Source organism: Vicia villosa, linkage group LG6 (assembly GCF_029867415.1).
Source record: "Vicia villosa cultivar HV-30 ecotype Madison, WI linkage group LG6, Vvil1.0, whole genome shotgun sequence".
NCBI lineage: Eukaryota > Viridiplantae > Streptophyta > Magnoliopsida > Fabales > Fabaceae > Vicia > Vicia villosa.
The window spans coordinates 157,196,608-157,219,926 of NC_081185.1; the positions used below are offsets into that span (position 1 = coordinate 157,196,608).

Below are 23,319 nucleotides of genomic sequence, written 5' to 3' on the forward strand. Positions count from 1 at the left end.
CGGGAAAAAATTAATTATTGATCTAAATATTTTTATATAAAAAAAATAATATTTATAATCTAAAAATTTTGATTCAAACTTTGTTTTTTATTTAAAATAAATATATTAAATAATCAAAAGCGTACCAAACCAAAACCTAAGTTTGTTACTAGGGTAATAGTTACACATGTGACACAAGTAACTTAAACACAACGATAGTAATTGGTTTATGTTTTTCTGTCTAACTTTAAATAAGAAAAAACCCTCACGCACGCCTCTCTACTTGGTGCTCGAACCCTCGCTCGCAAACCGCAGTGCATTACTACCTCTTCAGATTCTCATTCTTCCCTTTTCCATCATCATACGCCTCTTTACTTCGTTCCTGCTCGACGAAACCGAAACCCTCGCACTGCACTACTACCTCTACCTCTTCAGATTCTCATTCTTCCTTTTTCCATCACCATGGGTACGTTTATCATCATCTTCTCTATTTCGCTACTGTTTCATCTTAATCTCTCATATTTAGGTTAGATCTGTACGTTTCCAATTTTTTCATCAATCGCCTTGCTTTTTGTTTCATCTCTGCTTGATTTCCAATGATTATGTGTTAAATAATTACTCGACTGTGTTAATAGTTCATACTGATTCAATTGCATGTTGAATTGCTCTACTTGTAGTTCAATTTTATAACCTTATTGTGAGTTGCAACAGTTTGCTGATTTTGCATGTATTGGGGCTATGGCTTGATTTTATAATTATAATTATTTTTGTGTATTGATGGTCTTTATCATTAATGTTTTATGTTTGTTTTGTTTGAATGGTAGATATCGAAGAGGACATTCGATCTTTACAGCTTGACTCAGCAGGTAATCTTTAGACTAAGTTCTTTTTTTGCGTTTTTGTTTATTTGTTTACTTATTATCTATGGATGGATGTGTATGTCTTCTTTAATTTTTCTATCCAATCTTGATTATGGTAAAGCAGAAGATGTTAACGGGGTGGTAAATCCAGAAGAAGAGAAGCCAGATGTTGATAATTTAGATAAGATGGACGAAGGTTTGTTGTCGGGAAGTGGTTGCTTTTGTGTTTTTTTGTGCTTTCCATTTCATGTTAACATGTTTACATTTTCTGTGAAAGTAGATCTCATTAGCATCAAATTTGTGGCGTCATTATACTTCATTATTCTTTTTTCTTTTTCTTATTTTGGATTTTGTTTAAAGTATTACCATAATGTCGTTGCCAATTTCTTTTGACATCAACCTTTTTCTGTTTCTTACATGCATGGGTAAATATTTCGTGCAGCAGTAACTTTCATTTCCCCTAAACACAATCACTTTTTATTTCTCAAATGTTCAGAGAGTTGGTTTTGATTTAGAACTTTATTGTCAACAGTTGAAAACAGGACTCTTAAAAGATATTCTACAAGTGGGAAACATATGCATTCCTCTTTTCCCTCCGTTTTCTTCAGTTGTGTAGTGTCTGTTTGCTTTAACAGAACTAGAGAGCTTGCTTGCCTATTATTCCTATTGTTTTTAAGTTCATATATGCAAGCTCATTTGTTTCTTCTAGCAATGAATAATTCATTATTTCTTTCTGTTCATTGTTGATTGTTTTATTGGTTGTTTGCTGCCTATGTTATTTGTTTACATAACTTAATGAGGGAGATTTAGAGCATCATATGAGGAATTTCAATTTGTCTGTTTCAGATCCAAAGCAGGAGGTTCAGGCTCAGGCTGTTGAGGTCGAGCCAAAAGGTATTGAAAATTTAGTTTTCTAGTATGTCATATCATAACATATGTATTGTACATTTAGGTTGCTGTTTTGAAATTAGTCAACTCAATGCCAATTATGATATCAATGTCTATTTTCATGTCCTCACTCCGTGACCTTTTATTTGTAGCAAAAGATAAGGAAAATCAGGCTGTTGAGGTCGAGCCAAAAGGTATTGTAAATTTAGTTTTCAAGTATGTCCAACATACGTGTTGTACATTTAGATTGCTGTTTTAAAATAAGACAACTCAATGCCAATTAAGATATCAATGTAAATTCATGTCCTCATTCCATGACTTTGATTTGTAGCAAAAGATAAGGAAATTCCTCCTGTTCAAGATGAAGAAGTTGAGCAGATGGAGAAAAGGCACTTGAATGTTGTGTTTATTGGGCATGTTGGTAAGTTGATGAATTCCCCATGGTTGCTTTTCCTGTATATATAGGTTACTACCAGGGTTCCTTTTTGTCTTTTATTCAGCTTTAATCTCTATTCAATTGATCAAGATTATGGTCTTTCATGTATATCATCTGTGCATCATAGGATTGAATGTCCATTGATTCAACTGCATATCAAATGAATTTTAGATGTTGGTCATGGGCTACTAGAGGGGTTACCCTTGTTGCTTTTTTTACTGGTTACTTCCCTTTGGATTTTTTTATTTTATTTTCAACACAGAAGAAATGAATGTATTCTTGACCTGGATGATGAGGTTTCACTCCTCACTTGTTATCCATGTGGCGATTGTCATGTAATCTGTATATGCCTTGTAACTTGTTTTGTTTGATTAATTTGGGAGGATAATCGGTTTTTTTATGATGGTTAGGAAATAAACTAAGCCAATCTAAACACAGACTAAACTTGTTTTGAATAGGTATGCACTCATTAAACATGTCAGGGAAAATAAAAAACGTGTGCTAGTAAGGGAGGTGGTGAGGTGGAAGAGAATATGCATGTAGGATTGGTTGTAAATGCCTAGACATGTGGCAGCAGGGGAGACAAGTCAGGGAGGTGTGAATTCAGTTTGGAAATAAATTGTAGAAGAGGGCATGGGGAGAGAACTGCGTAAATAAGATGTATTGGGGTGGTGGGGTGATGGTGGTAGGGATTGAGTCCTAATCTAAAATTGTTATTTTTTTTCTTTCATTCCTGTTTGTTTTTGTTTTCAACAATCTAGAGCTTATATTGGTGTAAGTTGTAAGAAGCTAGTCTCCCATCTCCTATTTATCTAATATAAGAACTAAGTTCCTGTTACTTTCTTTTTTCACATGACAATACGTATATCTCAGGATTAATCTAAATTTCATTCGCTGTTTAAGTAGTATGGGTAACAGATTTTATAAGCTACCTTTCTTGCATTGCCTATATTTATCAAGAATTCAAAAGCCTATTTCTGGTGTAAGTTGTAATTAGTTAGTCTCCCATATCCCATTTGTCTAATATAGGAACTCCTTGTTACTTTCTTTTTTCACACGGCGATACATTTATCTTGGGATTTATCTACATTTCGTCTGCTGTTTAAGTAGTATGAGTCTTAAACATATTTTAAAAGTGATCTTTCTTGCATTGTCTATATGTTCCCGTGTTCATTCAGAATAATTTTGTTCTAGCGGTGATTTTTTCTTGTTCATCTTGCTCTAGACGCTGGCAAGTCTACAACTGGAGGCCAGATACTTTTCCTCAGTGGTCAGGTTGATGATCGAACCATCCAAAAATATGAGAAAGAAGCTAAGGACAAAAGTAGAGAAAGCTGGTTAGCTCATTTACTTTGTTTCTTTATTGAAATTGTTCTACGATCCCAATGCTGCCTTGCTGCCTCATGATTTGTTTGCTGCTTTGCGCCTTATCATTTGTTTGCTGCTTTGCTTAATGATTTAAATTTATATGCTAGGTACATGGCTTATATTATGGACACAAACGAGGAGGAGAGAGCAAAGGTATGAATAAATTTGCTGATAGCATTTAATTGTTTTATCCATTTTAAATGCAGATCTTCATTTTTGCTTGTTAATCATATATGAATTTGGTTAGGATTAATAGTAAGAGTAAAGTTGTGATAATTACAGGGAAAGACAGTTGAAGTTGGAAGAGCACACTTTGAGACAGAGACAACGAGGTTCACCATTTTGGATGCACCTGTGAGTATATGTATTGCTTGATTCTCTTCAGACCAGTTTTCTGTGTCTTTGTCATGCATATTCTTCTAGAGTAATAATAGTTTCCCCTTTTTGATTGATTATTCAGCAAACTTTCTGACTAAATGTCAGCCCTTGACTTAATTGTCATATCTTTAATTGAAAATAGTATCATTTTATGCTTCTGTGGTAAACATATGATATGACATTAAATTACATTGTTATGCAGGGCCACAAGAGCTATGTTCCTAATATGATCAGTGGTGCATCTCAAGCTGACATTGGAGTGTTGGTAAGTTGATATGTAACAGTTATTCTGTTTCTTGTTCTTCAGCATATGCTCTTCACAAACATTTGATGATATGTTTATCTTTTCCTTTCCATGTTCTATGCTCATCAATCAGGTAATTTCTGCCCGGAAGGGAGAGTTTGAAACTGGATATGAGAGAGGTGGACAAACTCGTGAACATGTCCAGCTTGCAAAAACATTGGGTGTGACTAAGCTGCTCGTGGTTGTCAATAAAATGGACGATCCTACAGTAAACTGGGAAAAAGAAAGGTTCCTCTCTCTCTCTCTCTATCTCTCTCTCTCTCTCTCTCTCTCTCTCTCTCTCTCTCTCTCTCTCTATATATATATATATATATATATATATATATATATATATATATATATATATATATATATATATATATATATATAATACATAATTGTAATGAGATATCTTACTGGTGGTGTTCCATTAGGTATGATGAAATCGAGTCAAAGATGATTCCATTTCTAAAGCAATCAGGATACAATGTAAAGAAAGGTATCTTCTGCCTTTTATTTGCCCTAGAATGTGGGAACTTTATTTTGCTTGTTTATTTGATTGTTCTTTTTCTGGATGCTGGTGTAAATGCATCATAAACAATGGGCGGGAACATGCTTAATATAATTATGATTTATGAACATGACTGGGGTGACAAACTGTCTACCATAGTTCACTCTTAAGAATTTCCTATTCTCGTCTAGTGTGGTGGGGAATGTTGTACCTTGCTGGATGCTCTGGAGCTTGAGACTTGTTGAAGATGATGGAAAAGTTTGTAATATCTTTGTGCACTGAGATGTGGGTATTGAGTTCTTAAGGGATGAATGAATTGTAGGTGGGTTATGTTGCTTTAACACTGGGAACACGCTTTATATAATTATTTATGAACATGACGGGGATGAAAAACTGTCTACCATAGATCCCTCTTAAGAATTTCTATTCTCATCTAGCAAGGTGGGGAATGTTGGATCTTGGTGGATACGAGGTGGGGAATGTTGGATCTTGCTGGATGCTCTGGAGCTCGAGACATGTTGAAGATGGTTGAAAGGTTTGTGGTTTCTTTGTGCACTGAGATGTGGGTATTGAGTTCGCAAGGGATGAATGAAGGCATGTTATTAACCTATTATATGGGAATGAATAGAAGCTTTGTTTACTTTAAGGAAGTTTAGGATTGAGATTTGAGGTTATTTAGGTCGTGCAGAGGCTATTATTGTCCTGCTCTGCAAGTTATTGTGTGGGATTTGAAAAAAATTATAAAATGGTCAGAGTGTCTCTTTTTGAAAATCATTTCCTACCAATAATTTCATATTTTGGGAATGTCTTTACCAGTTTAATGGATTATGAAAATGGAGTTATTTTAGTATTATTTTATTCTAGGTTGTCAAAAGCACACTATAGCACCGCTATTGCAGCGCAGCGGCACGGCCCCTCACCGCCATACTATTGGTCTGCGAAGCACTATTAACGATAGCGGTCATAGCTGCCGCCAAAAGCGCTATTGTAGCGGCACTATGGCGGCGCAATAGCCGTGCCATCGAGGTTTAATGGCTACTATTCTCAAATTTGAGCAAAATCGTAAGCCTTAATATTTTGAATCATAATTTTTAATTTTTAAGGGTATGATTCCCACCCTGTTATTGGTATAACTTTTAACCCCCCACGTGTTATGCTTCTTTAGTTCCACCGTTTTTTTTCTTCTTTTTCTACGTCGTTCTCCCTTGCCTTCTCCCCTGTGATATCTTTCTGCGTCTTCTGCATTCTTCGTTGTTTTCATCTATTTCTTCAGCGTTCCCTCTGCTTCTTCATTGTTTTCCTCTGCTCCACCATTCTCTTTTGATTCTTTGTTCTGCTTCGCCTCTTCTCCTTACTCTGTCTCACTCCTACAACCTGTGTTATGTTTGCCTTGCCTTGTTTTGCTTTTGATAACCATAGCATCATCATCCTCTGTCATTGCAAGGGTAACACCAACAAATACTGCAAGGGAGTTATTATAAAAAGCAAGACGCATCTGATGCGTCAATGTCAGGGGTTAATATCAACGAGGAGGATGATAATGTTGAGCAGGAATACTTTGATAAATTGATTTTGATGGGATATGTGATGTTGCAATTTTTATTTTTAAGTATTTATGTATGTTGTTGGAATTTATGTTTACCATGTACATTGTTTTTTAGTCTTCACAATAGCGGTCATCCCACTATTTGCTATGCCGCTCTAGCATTTTAAGGAGTTTGGTGCTACGTGCCGCTATCCGAGATTAACAACCTAGATTTTATTTAACAGATGTCTCGTTTTTACCAATATCGGGGCTCATGGGTTTTAACTTAAAAACTAGAATGGATAAAAGCACTTGTTCATGGTGGGACGGGCCTTGCTTATTTGAAGCCCTTGATAGTATCGATGTTCCTATGGGAGATCCCAAAAATCCTTTCAGGTATTGCATTTCTAAGCCTTTTATTGCTTTCTTTACCTTCCTAGTGGTTCAGCAATTCTGTTTTTAAACCTCAACATTTTGTTTTGCAAAGATTGAACTTCTGACATTTGCAGGATGCCTATAATTGACAAGTTCAAAGACATGGGAACTGTTACTATGGGGAAAGTTGAATCTGGGACTATTCGGGAGGGAGATTCCCTTTTCGTCATGCCAAATAAGGTAGTGTTTATAGGGTGTTGTGAGCTTTGTCCTTCTGTTTTCTCTTCTTCCTTTACTTCTTTAATGAACTAGGCAACAACTGCACATTATTTTGTAGGATCATGTTAAAGTTGTTGCTGTATATATTGATGAGAATCGGGTTAAACGTGCCGGACCTGGTGAAAATTTACGGGTTCGATTGTCTGGTGTTGAAGAAGAAGACATATCATCTGGGTTCGTCCTTTGTAGTGTTGGTAAGGATTTCTTTTCTTCCGTTTATTTAATGTTGCCGGACTTGAAAGAAGCTTCACAGGATTCACGGTAACAGTACATTTTAGAAGATATTACTAGGGTTTAGGGTTTATTGATAATGTGTTTTAGAAATTATAATTAACAAACCATTTTGATGCATTGTTTTAAAGCTAGTTTATTTTGGTAGTATTTCATTTCTTCCTGTTCTTGTATGAAAAGTGTAGCCATGCCATGAGATTTTGCCAAACTAATATACTAGACCTCACAGTTCCCATTTCAAGCAGTTGCAAATTGTATTGTTTTTGTTTTGTTTGGTTTGAAACTCATCCAAAAACTGTAGTAGGTTGAAAACTTTGACTTGATCGTAACAGTTCCTGATGGTGATAGATCTTTTCCCATGATAAATGTGGTTCTAGTTATAGTCCATTATATATTGCAATCTATTTCAATTATGCTGAGATCCATTTGTTATATGGTGGTTTCTTATGCAGTTTTTGTTTCCCCCCTTTTGCAGCAAAACCAATACCAGCAGTTACCGAGTTTGTTGCTCAGTTGGCAATACTTGAATTATTGGACAATGTGTGTAGCCCCTCTTTTCAGCATATTGGAAGTTAGAAGCAGTTTCTATGAATTGTCAACGAAATTAACATCTTTACATAAAATTTGCAGGCTATTTTTACTGCTGGATACAAGGCTGTTCTGCACGTCCACTCTGTAGTTGAGGAATGTGAGATTGTTGAACTATTGCATCAAATTGATCCAAAGACAAGGAAGCCCATGAAAAAGAAAGTTCTCTTTGTAAAGAATGGCGCTGTTGTATTATGCCGTGTTCAGGTGCATTTTTTACATCACAAATGTGGAAGCTAATTTTCATATTTTTTATTGGTTGACAATCTTTTGTTGACTTGAAATTGGTGGACAATATAAATAAAAAGCAATTGTTGCTATTGTCATCATGTAATCCAGAGGGCACTTGTTTAGGTATCTCAGTTAGCCTCTTAAAGGAGTATAAACACCTGCTATACTCATGGGCTATGCCCCAGAATACTGCTACTGCAGTCTTAAACCCTAAATTCAGTTACTTGTGATAATCATGTCAGTCACATTAATTGTTAGTTAGTATTCTTCTGTCACTTTAGAATATTGTGACAAGCTTAAACATGTGCGGTTAATATTGATATAATGAAATAATTCCTCTTTGTATTTGGGCTTGGGCTCCTCTGAAGAGCTAGCTCATGGGGTGAAGGTTGCTCCTCACTTATAACCTCTATTTAGGTCATATCATTATCTAATCAATGTGAGGCTCTTGCAGCCAGGGCTGACATCTGGAGCATGAGTTATGCAAAATTTGACATCTGCTGGTGGCCCAATGGATCTAGGATAAACTATCTTTCCATCATAGAATTTGAGTTAGGGTCTAATTCAACCCTAAATGCTAGCTTCTAGGGCAAGTGTCTCCCAGTCTTTATAACATTTTATAATGACTATCCAATGCGGGGGCTCAAAACAAGTTTTTGTTTTCTTCTTTACACTCTTTAGTATGATGTTAAATCCGATACTTGAGGTTCACCCATGGCTTCTGACCTATCCTCTTTTGCTCGTGGATCCTTCTTCGTTGCTGACTATTATGAGCCGACCACCACCACACTCTTTTCTGGCGCCGTATGTGCCAATCACCTTCTCCTTTGTCATCTTGGAGAAATTGGATGACATGATCTTAGTTTGGAAACAGGTCGAACATGCACTGAAGAGACACTATCTACCATTTCTCCGTGAATCCAGCCATTCCTATGAGCTTTCATCCAGAAGATTGCAACCTAGGTTTCATCAATCTGGCATACACAAACTGTGAAAAACAAGACCAACTATTGAGTCATGGTTGCAATCATCGCCTTCATCATCTTCCTCTGTCATGAGTCTGTCTTCCATGAACTCACTGGTTTTGACCCTGTCCTCGAACTTGTGCATAGTGCATTTGTTACCCCAGGCTTCCCTTTTGATTACATTATTGTAGATGGACTTACCAGGGCTATGATAAGGCTGTTACATTATCTTGAAATGTGCAGAATAGTCTTGAAGAGAGATGCATTCATTGCTGATGCTCGGTTGATTTTTTTGTTTTTCATCTAGGCCTTGTTAGTTAGTGCCCCCCAAGGGAAGGGCGTTTGTTAAGAAATCAAAAGATAAACAGTATTTAATGAACAGAATGTTGGTCTTAAAAAGTTTGATTTTCATCTTTATTTTTGACTCTTTAAAACAAGTGTTATTGAGGTAGACGTTAACATTTGATTTTTTTTATAAGCTTATTTTCATCTTGTTTTGATGACATGCTTGCAGGTTAGTAACTTGATATGCGTTGAGAAGTTCTCTGATTATCCACAACTAGGGAGGTTTACTCTTCGTACTGAAGGTAAGGATTAAGACGGATTGTTCTACTTGCAAATGTGTTTATGATACTTAAGCGTGTTCAAACTGTATCACATCATTGACATGCTCTTTTCCTACAGGAAAAACTGTTGCTGTGGGAAAAATCACTGATATGTGAGATTGTAAAATTTTTGACCTGAGGTAAAAAAACATTTCATATGCATTGTTGACCTGTCCTTGCCTTTTGGTTCTTGCCTTTGTTTTTTCAAATTAACTGTGACTAATCATGGATAGGATGACATTCCTGCAGAGACAAATAGAGTGGCGGCATTGGGGCATATTTGACAGCATTAAGTTTGCCATATATCAATTTCATTTCGGAATTTCTTTTGCTTTATCTTGGGGCAGTACTCAATGAAGAGTTATTTGTTGCAGCTGGTGCCCATGTGCAAGGCCTGGTTGCTTCAGTATTATACTGTTGGCGGCTTCCAACCATACTGCATGTGATGTATAATTGAAATGGATTGTTTTGAATCGATCCACTCGATTAATCGAACACGTTTTATTTATCAAACAAGTTTTCTAGTCATAGTTGACTGGGGCAGGTTTTATTTGATGTTTGGTAAATGATTTTTTTTACTATATTATTATTACTGAGTAAACCTAATGGAATTTTGCTGAGTTGAAAATTTTCTAGTTGGATTAATCTTTTTCTTTCGACGATAATGAGCTAATATACCCAAAATTCAATGTGCTTGAATTTTATTAGTGAAACATGTCGTTGAGTTATTAGAGTAATTGAGGCATGTTCCCCAATTTTTTTAGTAACATTCCCCATTATGTGAAACTCATTTGAAAATGCTTATATGAAAGCACTACTAAATAACCAACAGTCCCAATTATTTAAAAGTGATATTGTGATAAATTGATTTGTTATTTTAACGAGAAAAAAAATATGCTGATAGTGTAAAATAACTGTCCATCAATCACGATCATATTAAGTATCAAGTCGAACTGTTATTTTAAAAAAGTAATGTGATATGAATGATGGATGAATTTCAATTGGATGACTGTGAAATTATTTTACAATGCACTTCTTTTATAATTATGTATTAAATAAGAAAGCACTATTAAATAGCCAACAGTCCCTATTATATTTAGATATATTGATTTAATAATGAATTAAATAATGCAGTGATTAACTTTATAACTAAAATAATTACACTCAAATACTTCTCTGCATAAAGTTCTTCGACCAAGATAGTAGATTATTAAAGTTACTTTTCCTATTATATCCATACACTCTTTCTAATAACTAATTGAAGAATATGATGAAGTTATTGAGAAAATAAGGGTATAATTGACAAATTATAAAATTAAATTATAAAATGACACTTAAATAGGAAAAAAAAATCTTCTAAAACGACACTTAAAAAGGAACGCAGGGAGTAGTAATTAAATATAATAAAATTAATTCTAAATCTCTAGGTTCAATTTAAGGATTAATTTTAACTCTTCTAAAGTGGCTATAATTTCTCGACACGAACTCTAAATTACTAGGACCCCTTCCCCTAAGAATCAGAGTGCATATAGCAAAAAAAACTGGCTTTCGTTAAACATTCTATTATAGTTAAATTAAGGGTTCATTTTAAAATGTATTTTAATCTCTCAAGATTGGAAAATCACAATAGTTAAAATTAGTCCGTATTCATTGAAAATTCCAAAAATTTCTTTTGACGGGTTAAAATATAATGAATTTTGAACAAAGAAAAATACTAGAAATATTCATAAAATTACATAATTTTAATGACAAAATTTATATAGATTGTATGCAACTTCTACGAGTTTTTATTTTTAAAAGTGTTTTAACAATTTTATTTTTTTGACATTGTCAAATATACCATCCTCTTCATATGTAATTATTATCATTTAACTACTCTTCTTCCATACTTATTCGTTGTGAAATTAGAATTGTTCGATAAATAGTGAAATAAGATTTTGTCACGATGGAAACTTCTAATGCGACGGGAAGGAGGTAGACATGCAATATTAACACTCCAACATACAAGTTAGTGAGAGAATAAAAAGTGATGTAAGAATGAGAATGAATTTAAATAACACTCTTTTTCTTTTGTATAACCAGAGCAATTAAAATCATCTACGAGAGACGTGGCGTACTGTGTGGACAACTGTTTGATTGATTTGGACGGTTGTGATGACTTTGGTGTGACGCAGTGAGCTCTGCATCATATTGTCTCTGCAGGAACCTAAACCTGACGTGGGCCCCTCGTGTCCTCTCCACCTCCTCAAGGGCATCATCGGGATCAGCCCCCAACTCAACAATCAGCATCTCCTGAGCTTCCGCCTTCGTCAGCCTACTGTGACAAAGGAGGGTACCCCTGATAGGTAGATGAAGTAGGCATGCCACTCTTTGATATAGAGTTCTATCATCAGATCTCAAGGTGCCTGCCAAATTTCCACCACCAAAAAAACACCCGTTAGGCCCCTTGCCGCCAATGACTTTACTCCAAAGATAAAAATCTACATCTGGATGAAGCGGCTCTCCCGGTCTTGGAGTATACTGAGGATTAGCAGTCAGAAATTGTACAAGCAATGCCTGATAATCATCCTACACATACAAAAAAAAGTTAAATATAATTTAGTTGCCACATGAATTTCACGCCACAAATTTAGTTGCCACATGATTTTCACGCCACAACATGTCACATGCCACATGAAAATTATAACACATACATTCTACCTGTCAGAATTAATTAATAAATCAGAATAATAATACCGATTTAATTCATACATTATAACACATACATTCTACCTGTCGGAATTAATTAATAAATCAGAATAATAATCCCGATTTAACTCATACATTATAACACATACATTCTAACTTTGATCACCAATTTGATTCATATATATCAACACTTTATCGGCACTTCACAATCACCACCAAATACATCACAATTCATCGCTTAAAGAAATACCGATAGCTTAACCAAATATAATACGGATAGCTTAACCAAATATAATACCCAACTTTAACCAAATAATACCGATAGCTTAACCAAATATAATACGGATAGCTTAACCAAATATAATACGGATAGCTTAACCAAATATAATACCCAACTTTAACCAAATAATACCGATAGCTTAACCAAATATAATACGGATAGCTTAACCAAATATAATACTCAACTTAACCAAATAATACCGATAGCTTAACCAAATATAATACCGATAACTTAACCAAATATAATACCCAACTTAACCAAATAATACCGATAACTTAACCAAATATAATACCGATAGCTTAACCAAATAATACAGATAGCTTAAAAAATAATACCGATAGCTTAAATAACTTACCATAGCTTTTTGTGTACGACTGTCAACAAAAGCTCCTGTTTTCTTTTTCCGAGTCCTCGCAACCAGCTCGGTCATAAGTGGAGGTCTATTTAATTCCTTAGTCTAAATAACAAAATAAACTATAATTAATAATATCAATTATTAATTGAAATTATAACTTTGAGAAGTGGTAATAATTATTACCATGCGACGAACATGCTCAGTAGTGCTTATACTTCCAACAGCATTAAGGCAACCACCCTTTTCAGATGCTCTCATCTTCTTTGCATTTTCAGATTTGGCCGCAAACTCATCACTCTCCCAATATTTAAGAAGTTCCCGAAAGATTTCTTCTCCTATCCAACTAGGACGGATGCCATGAAGTTCCCAACGCTTTCTAACACGTCGTAGCATGTCAGAAAGTCATCTTGCAGTTCTGCCATAATAATTTTTTTTAATCTGTCTCTCTTTCATTGGTTCCCACACACATTTTTCCTGCATTAAAAGTAGATAAAATAAAAGTTAGATAATTGTAGTGAAAAAGTTATTTAAATAACAATAACTTAAACAATAAATTAAGTATACCTGAAATTTCGCAAACCAATGATCTCTATCATCGCCCTTAACATCTTTAAAAGTCTTTGTAAGCTTTTTATAATTCTGCTGAATTATATAACTTATAACTTTGGCAGCAGTCCGACTCGGCGTGAATCTAAACAACATTAATTGAATTAACATTAATTATAAAGTTATAAAAAATGGAAACGTATACTTAAATAAAAATTGATAAATAAGAAACTTACGAGTTTCCTTCGGGCCTAATAAAAAATCTCCCGTCAATGATATGAATCTGACTCGGATCATCATCCCCTCGAAGATCGCTCCCATCCAACTGATCATCCGCAGTCTCATCCTCCGCCTGATCATCATCCTGTGGGGGCACATGTGGGGGATGTGGGGTGGGACCAGTCTGTGTGGGAGGTGGAAAACTAGATCCTCCAGTCTGCTGGAAAGATGAGGGACTAGTCTGTGTGGGAGGTGGAAAACCAAATCCTCCGGTCTGTCGGAAGGATGGGGACATTGGTTTTGTTTTTATGACAACACACCACCCTCGTTTACGTGGCACAAATGAAGGATAAGGAACATAGTAAACTTGCCTAACAATATGTGACATTATGAAAGGGTCATACTCTTTGTACCTCCGGTCCATTTGAATCTCAACAGTACCATATGTCCTATCTATTTTTGTGCCTCTAGTTGGATCATACCATTCACAATAAAACAATACAACTTTATTTTCCGAGTCCAAGTAAGTGTACACCAACTCATAGATATGTTTGACAAAACCATAGAAGTCATCTTCACCACCATCTGTAACTCCTTTCACAAAAACACCACTGTTTATGGTCTTTTTCCCTTCAGTCCATGTATGAGTGTGAAATTTATATCCATTCACGAAGTATGTGTGCCATTCATTTGCGCTTTGAATAGGGCCTTGAGACAAGTTTCTCAAATGGAGTATTTCGGGAGTCGGTGCAACAATGCTATACATTCTCTCCTTAAACCATGCTGGGAATTGAGCATGGATGACACCAGATGTTGATTGTACACCGGTAGTATGAAAATAGGTGTTGTTGAATTCCCTAAAAAGAAACACATTATAAGTTTCAGAGTAATGAGTTTTATGATTGTAAAGAAAATTAACAGTTAGGGGTATGTATACTTACTCAAGAAATGGTTTAACTTCAACGCAGTTGATCAAGACATGAACATGGGCAAATTGCATTTCTTGTTGGGTCAATCAATGCACACCCTTTTTTCCAGATGGACGGCCTGGAAGCCCGAAGACCGATAAAGTGAATTGACTCCTTTCACTAACATTGACAGGATTTCGAATGATTCTTGGAGTTAACATCAAATGCTTGAAATAGTGACTGCAAAAATGTGATGTTTCTCGATGCAAGTAATGTGCACATATCGATCCTTCAACTCTAGCCTTATTTTTTACTGATCGTTTTGAATCACCCATGAACCTTTCAAACGGATACATCCACCTATATTGAACAAGTCCTCCAAGATAAGCTTCATAGGCGAGATGCACAGGTAAATGTTCCATGGAGTCAAAAAAACCAGGCGAAAATACTTGTTCCAACTTGCATAGAATGACTGGAATATTTCGATCCAACTTAATGACGTCATCTACTTTTAAAGCTGAAGCACAAATATCTCTGAAAAATTGACTAATTTCGGTCAGTGGATTAAGCACATGTTTAGGTAGAGAACCAAATGCAATTGGTAGCAATCGTTCCATAAAAACATGGCAATCATGACTTTTCATACCATGCAACTTCCCAGTGTTGGCGTCGGCACACCCTACTAAATTTGAAGAATAGCCGTCGGGCATTCTCAATTCTTTTAACCATCGACAAACCGCTTTACCTTCTTGGGAGGTCAGACTGAAACAAGCCTTCGGTTTCAATAATTTCCCATTTGGTTGAGGCTTCAACTCCAACTCTTTTCGATTGCACCATTTTTCCATGTCATGTCTAGCCTTCTCATTATCTTTCGTCTTGTCTTTAACATCCATCACAGTGTTAAATACATTATCAAAAAAATTCTTCTCAATATGCATAACATCTAGATTATGGCGCAACAAATTATCTTTCCAATATGGAAGATCCCAAAATATACTTCTCTTTGTCCAATTGTGATCGACCCCATATCCTTCAATTCTACATGCCTTTCCAGTATCTGTAATTTTTGGTAGCCCACAAACTTTATCCCATACAACACCTGGTGACAATCGGGGCGGAGGCATATCTGTTACCTGTTTGTCTTTTATGAAATTTGTCTTGTTCTTTCTATACGGATGATTTTTTGGTAGAAATCTGCGGTGACAGTCAAACCACGAGCTTTTCCCCCCTTTATCCAACGTAAACGCCTTCGTCTCTTTCATACAATGCGGGCAACCCATTCTGCCATGTGTACCCCAACCAGACAACATGCCATATGCTGGAAAGTCGTTGATGGTCCACATAAAGGCAGCTCGCATAGTAAAATTTTGTTTACGTGATATATCATAAGTCCATTCTCCACCAATCCACAACCTCTTCAAATCATCAATTAAAGGTTGTAAATACACATCAATTCCGGCTTTTGGACTCGAAGGTCCTGGAATGACGCACGTCAAAAACATATATGGTTTTGTCATGCACATCTCGGGAGGAAGGTTGTAAGGGGTTACAATAACTGGCCAACAAGAATACGCACTTCCCGACGCTTGAACATAAGGAGCAAAACCATCTGAGCATAATCCAAGCCTGACATTTCTAGGTTCTGCGGCAAAATCAGGATGTATTCGATCAAAGTGTTTCCATGCCTCGCCATCAGATGGATGCCGCATAGTGTCTGGACTTGTTTTGTTTGTATGATGCCATGTTATCTGACTTGCACTGTGCATTGAAGCAAACATTCTTTTTAACCTTGGAATTATCGGAAGATAAGACATGGACTTTTCTGCTACACGGTCTTGATTAGTGTTAATGGCTCTACTGCGAACTTTATATCTTGGACTCATACAAAATTTGCATTCCTCCAACAATCCATCCTGAGTACCAAACTCATTGTCATAAAACAACATACAACCATTAATGCAACAATCAATCTTTCTTACTCTTAAGCCCAACTTCGACACCAACTTCTTTGCTTCATAAAATGTTGTAGGTAAATTGTCTTTCATTGCAGTTGAGTCCAACATAATTTTTACAAAGAATTCCAAACACTGATCAGGAACATTCCAATTTGACTTGGCGGCCAATAATCTCACACACATTGATAACTTGGAGTCAGACGAACCGTCAAACAACGGTGTATTCATCTCATTCAACAATTGATAAAATCTCTGCGCTTCTTCGTTCGGCATCTCTTCCCCATCACAATCTTCAGGTTGATCATAGGTCACATTCACACCAAAAGCATCCTCAACCATGTCACCGATCTGATTAAAGTTTTCCTCATATTCAATAGGCGGTCTTTCCTCATATTCCATTGACGGACGACTACTTGAAGCATGCGTACTACTAGTCTCTGGTACGTTACTCGGCAATTTTTCACCATTAAACGTCCAGACCCAATAATTTTCCATGAAACCCCTTCTATACAAATGCCTGACCACTTCATCTGGGTCACTAATTATAGGTCTACATTCACATTTAAGACAGGGACACCTAACTCCTCATTCGCTTCGACAACATTCTTGAGCAAAACGCCCACGTGATAAACCCGTTAACTCCTTCTATAAAATTGGGTTTAAGTGCACGTCTTCCTGGTTCCACTCTATCGCACATCCAACTACGATAATACAAATAATATTCCATACTGCACATATATCCAATCATTCTCTTTTTAATAACAATAATTAAACATGTACTTATATCAACTATAAGTAAATAATTAAACATTTACTTATATCAACTATAAGTAAATAATTAAACATTTAATTATATCAACTATAAACAAAATATTATTATATTATTTTTCAAAACAAAATAATATACTTCACACTATAATAAACATTTTTAAAACAAAATAATATATTATTTTTTAATAACTATATGTAGTAACCTTCATTTAAAATGTTGTTTAAAAAATACTAATTCACACTATTTTATTCTTAACAAACTTATTATTCCTTTTAAGAAATATAAAATATAATTCTAATCCATTGTATTTTATTTTAAATATATACCTAATATATTTCATTTCTAATAACATTAATTTCATTTCTATTTTGTTCATCAATTTTTATGATCTCTAATCATCAAAATTCAATTATACCAAATATACAAACTTATTATACCTAATATATTTCATCAATTTTTCATCATCTCTAACCATCAAAATTAAATATTCAATTAAAATTTAATATTCAATCTATTTCAACTCTAATCATCAATTTTTTTACTCTAATTTACAATCTAATTTTCAACTCTAATTTTCTACAAACCTAATTTACTACAAAACTAACATCCATCAATTTTAACCTTCAATATAATTTTCTACAAACCTAATTTTCTACAATCTAATTCATCAATAAAAAAAATCCTAAAAAAAATAAAATGCCAAAATTACCTCTATCTTCCTCTATCAATCTTCAAATATCTTCAAATATCTTCCTCTAATCTTCAATCACAAATATTACTCCTAAAAAAAGTTTATAACACAAACAAATAAATTATAAAAATTAAAACAAAATTAACAAATTAAAACGAAAATGACGAAGAGATTTCATACTTACCTTGAATGGGGAAGAGATTTTGGGAGAAAATGAGGAAGAAGGGTTGGAGAAAATGGGGAAGAAGGGTTGGAGGAAATGAGGAAGAAGAGAAAGAAATGGGGGAAGAAAGAGTTCTGGAACGAGGGAGGGGAAGAAGCTTTTTGGCAAATGTAATAAAGAGTTTAACGACGTGATTTTCACGTGTCTAGGTTGCGAAGTGAAAATCACGTCGCAACTTCTTAAAGCAATAATTGTGTCAGTCAACGTTCAACATTAAATATGGCGTGGTATACTAAAAATAGTTGCGACGTGAAATACACGCTGCAACAAAAAAAATGAAAATTTGAAATTCCCCCCTTTGTCAGACTACTTTATCTGTTTTCAAATTTTTTTAATTTATTTAAGTGTTGCGACGTGTTTTTCATTTCGCAACTTTTTTAAAAAAATAATATTTAAAGACACCCCATGTGCCAACGTTCGTTTTAGTTTTTTAATATAAAAACCTATAGTGACGTGATTATCACGTCGCAACTCACTTTTTTGAGCCACGTGATAATCACGTCGCAACATTTAAGTGGCTATATCACACTTTTCTTGTAGTGACTGATTATTAATAGTTGTGGGAAATACATTAAATATAATAATTTAATAATTTATGTATATTAAATAAGTATGGTAACAAATGTTAAAGTATATATTGCAATGTAATTAAAAGCTTTGGAATCTGATTTTTTTTATATCGATCAATTTTTATCCATCATCATGATTACCATTTTTTAAACTGAATTAATTCAAACACTAAACATTTATTATTGTTTAAAAAATGTAATAGTATCAATAAAATTTTAATAACATATATTTTCTTCAATTTTACAATAAATGGTAATTAATAGTTTTAAGCGTATTTAGACATATAGTATGTAATATTAAGAATTATATATTAATTTTTTAATTTCTTACAAAATACTAACCTTTTAAAAGTTTAAGATAAAAGAAACACTTTATATCTAAAACAATCAAATATCTTTACCGAGATAATTTCTTTAAACAGTGAGAATACTGACTATTAATAGTTGTGGGAAATACATTAAATATAATAATTTAATAATTTATGTATATTAAATAAGTATGATAACAAATTTTTAAGAAAACAATTAAGTTAATTTAGTGCTATTTATTACTTTCTAAGTAACAGGTTAAAAAACATCATGAGTCTTGTTCTATAATATATAAAGATCAAATTAATTTAGTGCATTTTATTACTTTCTAAATATGAGGTTAAAAAAATCAGTATTGTGAGTCTTGTTCTATAAGATATAGAGATCAATATTATAAGCCTTATTTTACAATATATGGACCCAAATAAAATGGAATCTATAGCTAACTTTTCATGTATGCAAAAAAAAATTAGCTACTCAGATTCTCCAATAACTGATTTGATATGCCGACTACACCCATTTACAGAATTGAATAAGTAATATCCTTGAGAATTTTCAGCTTTAATTCCTTTAAATATTGAATGTTCAGAAGTAATTAAACACTTCTATACAAATGTATTGCTTCAATTACTTCAAATCTTCTATGGAGTTGGAGATTGTCATTTTTTCACCACTGAAAAAATACCAAGAAAATCAATATCAGTGAATTAACCAATCTTCTCATGAACAAATCATATTGCTTGAAGGGTCTTTGTCCGACTATCATTTTCCTGAAATTTAAGAACCTTAGGTTGAAAGATTTAACTTACTTAGAAGCTGGTGCCTGTCCTCTGATAGATGCATCACCTGCATGATTAAGTTCAGTTCCTCTAGCGGCACAACACCTTTCCTGCAACACTACTTGGCATTTCTGTGCTACAACAAGTCTAGGCAATAGCATCAACAAATATCGTAAATAAACAGGCTCAACATCAGCAGCAATAAAAACCATACACTTCTCACCATATAAAACAACTTTATTAAACTAATCATCACATGAGAAAATAGTTTTACGTAGCGAATCTAACAGAAAACGACAGGCAATTAGTTAAAGAGAAAAGCAGTGTAATTTCCACTTTCGACACATTTTATGTTTCAAAACAAAAACCAATTTAAGGATATTGTTTTTTTTCCTGCTAAGATATAGTGTCATGAAATAAAACATATATAACCTGCAACTTTGGCAATTGCAAGACCAAGGCCAACCAATGTATATGTGAAAGACATGATTGCTGCAACAATTGAGAACCACCATATTTTATGATTGCTTGAAATATGACATGGATCTTTTTCTCCATTGGAATGGAAATAGTCATACCTTTTTATTGCCCTGTCTCAGCCAAAACTAATTCAATTAAAACAAACACATTAACCATAATCAAGGTGGATTGCAGAGAATCAACCGGTCATTCCAAATCCGAACTCCCGATCTTGTCAAACACAAGCCTATCAAACCAAGGTGCTGCTCTGTCTTGTGGAAGACCACCATTTAGATATCCAATTTTCCCCTGTGGAGCCATTTGGATATGCTCCTTTTCCAAGTGAACTGGCCAGTCCAACAACCATATGTTCTAATGATCCACCAACACCAAAAAGTCAGGGATAGAAACTAAAAAGTCACTCATGTCACTTGCATCTTTCTCATTAAAATCATACTTCTCGGTGAGCACTTTAGTTAAAGGCCAGAATCGCAACCGACAGATATGTCTCAAATCACCAAAATCACAATGTTTATATTGAATTCGATCTCCAATGCCTCCGATTTTGTATCTGCTCCATAATTGGATGGACCAACTCTTTCAGTTGCAGAAAAACAAATTGAACAATAATAAGACTCACAGCTAAAAAGCAGTGCAAATGAACATTGGCATAAAATTTAGGTGAAGAAGTGAAGCAATGCAAACACCACTAATTATAAAATTTTGACACAGATTCAAATATACCAGATTAACTGCTCAAAAAGTGAGTAGAAAAATACATACTTGCTTTAGCCTTTCATTTTTCCTTTCTTCCTGTATTCATCACATGCTTTATACATATCACCATTTCTCGAATACCCCAAAATTATGGTGTTCCACATGACATTATTCCTCTGTGGTATTTCATCAAACAGTACACATGCATCAACAAAAGAGAGAATAATAGATAAGAAAAGAATTTCTCTACGATCCAATCAAACATATATGGAAAATGTAATTTCTATTACCACTTCCTTTGCAGTAAGCACAAACATGTTACATTTTAAGTGTTTTAAACCTCAATTTTGATGGTAAAATCTGTTCACCTTCCTGAAATTAAACTTCAATTTTGAGTGTTTTAAAGTTTTTATATAATAAAAAGAAAAAGAGTGTAATAGAAGTTATGAATATAAAGTAACAGAACCTGAAGTCGAGTGTTTTATAGCTTTTATCATATTTTTGATTTTCATGGACAATATCAACATATTGCTTTATAGCATGGTTAGCTTTTAAATCTTAAGAGCCTATAATTACGTGCACAATTTTTACATAAATTGTCAGTTCAACCTCGGATAAGAAGTCGTTACGACCACAACAAAACATTGTTATGGTACCTCCAATTCTTATATGTCCTTCTACAGAACCTGCGAAAAAAATTGAACACTGAATATCTTCATATCAATTGGAAATTGAACACCGAAATCTTCATAGAAAATAAGATAAATAGTTAAGATAAAAAATGGTAAACATTGTAATTATAAAAGCAATTTTGATTGAATAGGTTAGAAAAACTTCTAAAAGTGACTAATTCACAACAAAAGCTTTAACAACATATCTCTTTCAATCACACATACCGGCGATGGTTCTGGTAAAAGTTATACCAAGCTAATAATATATCGGCGATGAAGCAAACCATCCTCCCTCGAATTCGTAAGAATCTCAAAATGTTTCTCAACTTCAAACCATCCAACATCGCCATCCTATCTCAACAACAATTTTTGAAAGCATATCAAAACCAAAAACTAATATTTTAATTTATATTTAACAGATTACTAAAAAAATCATGTCCATCTATATAATGACCTGGGTGATGATGCCGATACCGCCCGTAGTGTCATCAATATATTGAAAACAAAAAATTAGCATAACTCATACAAATCAATACATACCCAGTGCTTGTTTTTACTTGAGCCAACTCCATCTTTCTCGGGAGAAAGATGATTTGTAAAAGACACATCCTCAGTGCAAACCCTAAGCCATGGAAGCATTGGATCTGGAAAAAAAATGAGAACATCAAAACCCTCTTCATCACCACTTAGTAACAACAAAAAACTCCAGATCTAAAGAAGAAGATGCTCACCTTATTCTCAGATAAGTCATGTTCGTAGTTTCGGAACCAAACGAAAATCATAAAAACAATGTTAGAGATGCTGAATAAATAAACAAATGAACCAAAGCTTTGTTGTGATTCGTACCTTCCACTACTGGCTTACCGTATAAATCTAAAATTTCACGAAGGAAACACAATATGAAACATAGTGAACATCTTCCCAGGGTTTATTTCCACACTGAGTCACCGCACGTGGAGCCACCAGAAACCGCACTATCGGCGAAGCTCCCCCCTCCACGTGAGCCAAAACCACCAAACCTGAAACAACAAAAACAAAATCGAATCTATTTGAAACTCAATAATAACAATGAAGAAGGAGAGGGAGAAGGAAGAAGAAGAGGATGAAGGAAGAAGAATAGGAAGAAGGAGTGAGAGAAGGAAGAAGTCTCAGAAAGAGAGAAAAAGAAAATGAACGTGAGAGAGAGAGAGAGAGAGAGAGAGAGAGAGAGAGAGAGAGAGAGAGAGAGAGAGAGAGAGAGAGAGAGAGAGAAGTAAATGAACATGAGAAAAAGGAGAAAGGACGTGAGAGAGAGAAAAAATTGTTTTGAAAAGGTAGAAAAAATTGTTTTGGAAAGGTAGGAAAAGAAGGAAACAAAAAGTGAAAAATTGGAAGGAGGTAGAAGAGCACATCCACTTGTCAGGTGAAATTGCAAAGAAGGGTAAAAATGGTTTTTCAAAAACAATCTATTTTCTTATATGATAGATAACTTCTACAACTCATTCCTTCAAATAAGATTGGACTCTTCCTAATCTCAACTCCAATTATGTTGTGCTGATTTCTAAATGTACCGGTGGTGATGCTATTGAAATTTTTAGAACTGTTTCTATGAAAAAAATTTCAATTAAAATTATCACAAAGATATAAATTAACAATTCTTGAGCATTCCATCATCTCAAAGCATTAAAGATGACACA

At 34.4% G+C, this 23,319-nt stretch overlaps 2 protein-coding genes across 7 annotated transcripts; one reads left to right on the plus strand and one right to left on the minus strand.

Moving 5' to 3' along the window:
* Positions 1–230: 230 nt before the first annotated feature.
* LOC131610737 (uncharacterized) lies at positions 231–10,130 on the plus strand. Of its 5 annotated transcripts, none has more exons than XM_058882771.1 (20): positions 231–445; positions 804–845; positions 964–1,035; positions 1,686–1,733; positions 1,880–1,921; positions 2,059–2,148; positions 3,389–3,500; positions 3,639–3,684; positions 3,814–3,885; positions 4,112–4,174; positions 4,287–4,441; positions 4,627–4,691; positions 6,474–6,624; positions 6,738–6,843; positions 6,941–7,076; positions 7,589–7,653; positions 7,744–7,908; positions 9,412–9,484; positions 9,582–9,642; positions 9,736–10,130. In XM_058882771.1, the coding sequence occupies exons 1-19, from the start codon at positions 442–444 to the stop codon at positions 9,617–9,619; spliced, it is 1,545 nt and encodes a 514-aa protein (XP_058738754.1). In that variant the 5' UTR covers positions 231–441; the 3' UTR covers positions 9,620–9,642; positions 9,736–10,130. The 5 variants fall into 5 exon arrangements, with proteins under 5 accessions (XP_058738754.1, XP_058738755.1, XP_058738757.1 ...); XM_058882772.1 differs by having other exon boundaries at positions 1,886–1,921; positions 9,752–10,130; XM_058882770.1 differs by having other exon boundaries at positions 232–445; positions 9,752–10,130.
* An 11,360-nt stretch (positions 10,131–21,490) lies between these two features.
* Positions 21,491–22,751, minus strand: LOC131612924 (uncharacterized). Of its 2 annotated transcripts, none has more exons than XR_009287501.1 (4): positions 22,375–22,742; positions 22,184–22,265; positions 21,869–21,994; positions 21,491–21,658 (listed from the first exon to the last, which is right to left on the minus strand). XR_009287501.1 is itself a non-coding variant. In XM_058884664.1 (4 exons), the coding sequence occupies exons 1-4, from the start codon at positions 22,423–22,425 to the stop codon at positions 21,598–21,600; spliced, it is 342 nt and encodes a 113-aa protein (XP_058740647.1). In that variant the 5' UTR covers positions 22,426–22,751; the 3' UTR covers positions 21,491–21,597. The 2 variants fall into 2 exon arrangements, 1 of the variants encoding a protein (XP_058740647.1); XM_058884664.1 differs by having other exon boundaries at positions 22,184–22,287; positions 22,375–22,751.
* Positions 22,752–23,319: the final 568 nt, after the last annotated feature.

What these genes read in the sequence shown, in the direction of transcription:
- LOC131610737 (XM_058882771.1), top strand. An exon ending in TGTTGAGGTCGAGCCAAAAG is followed by an intron (nt 1,922 to 2,058) that starts GTATTGTAAATT and finishes TTTGATTTGTAG; the next exon opens with CAAAAGATAAGGAAATTCCT. An exon ending in TCACCATTTTGGATGCACCT is followed by an intron (nt 3,886 to 4,111) that starts GTGAGTATATGT and finishes ATTGTTATGCAG; the next exon opens with GGCCACAAGAGCTATGTTCC.
- LOC131612924 (XM_058884664.1), bottom strand. Translation starts at nt 22,425, where the DNA reads ATGATTTTCGTTTGGTTCCGAAACTACGAACATGACTTATCTGAGAAT. An exon ending in CAAGTAAAAACAAGCACTGG is followed by an intron (nt 21,995 to 22,183) that starts GTATGTATTGAT and finishes TTGTTGAGATAG; the next exon opens with GATGGCGATGTTGGATGGTT. An exon ending in TTTTACCAGAACCATCGCCG is followed by an intron (nt 21,659 to 21,868) that starts GTATGTGTGATT and finishes TTTTTTTCGCAG; the next exon opens with GTTCTGTAGAAGGACATATA.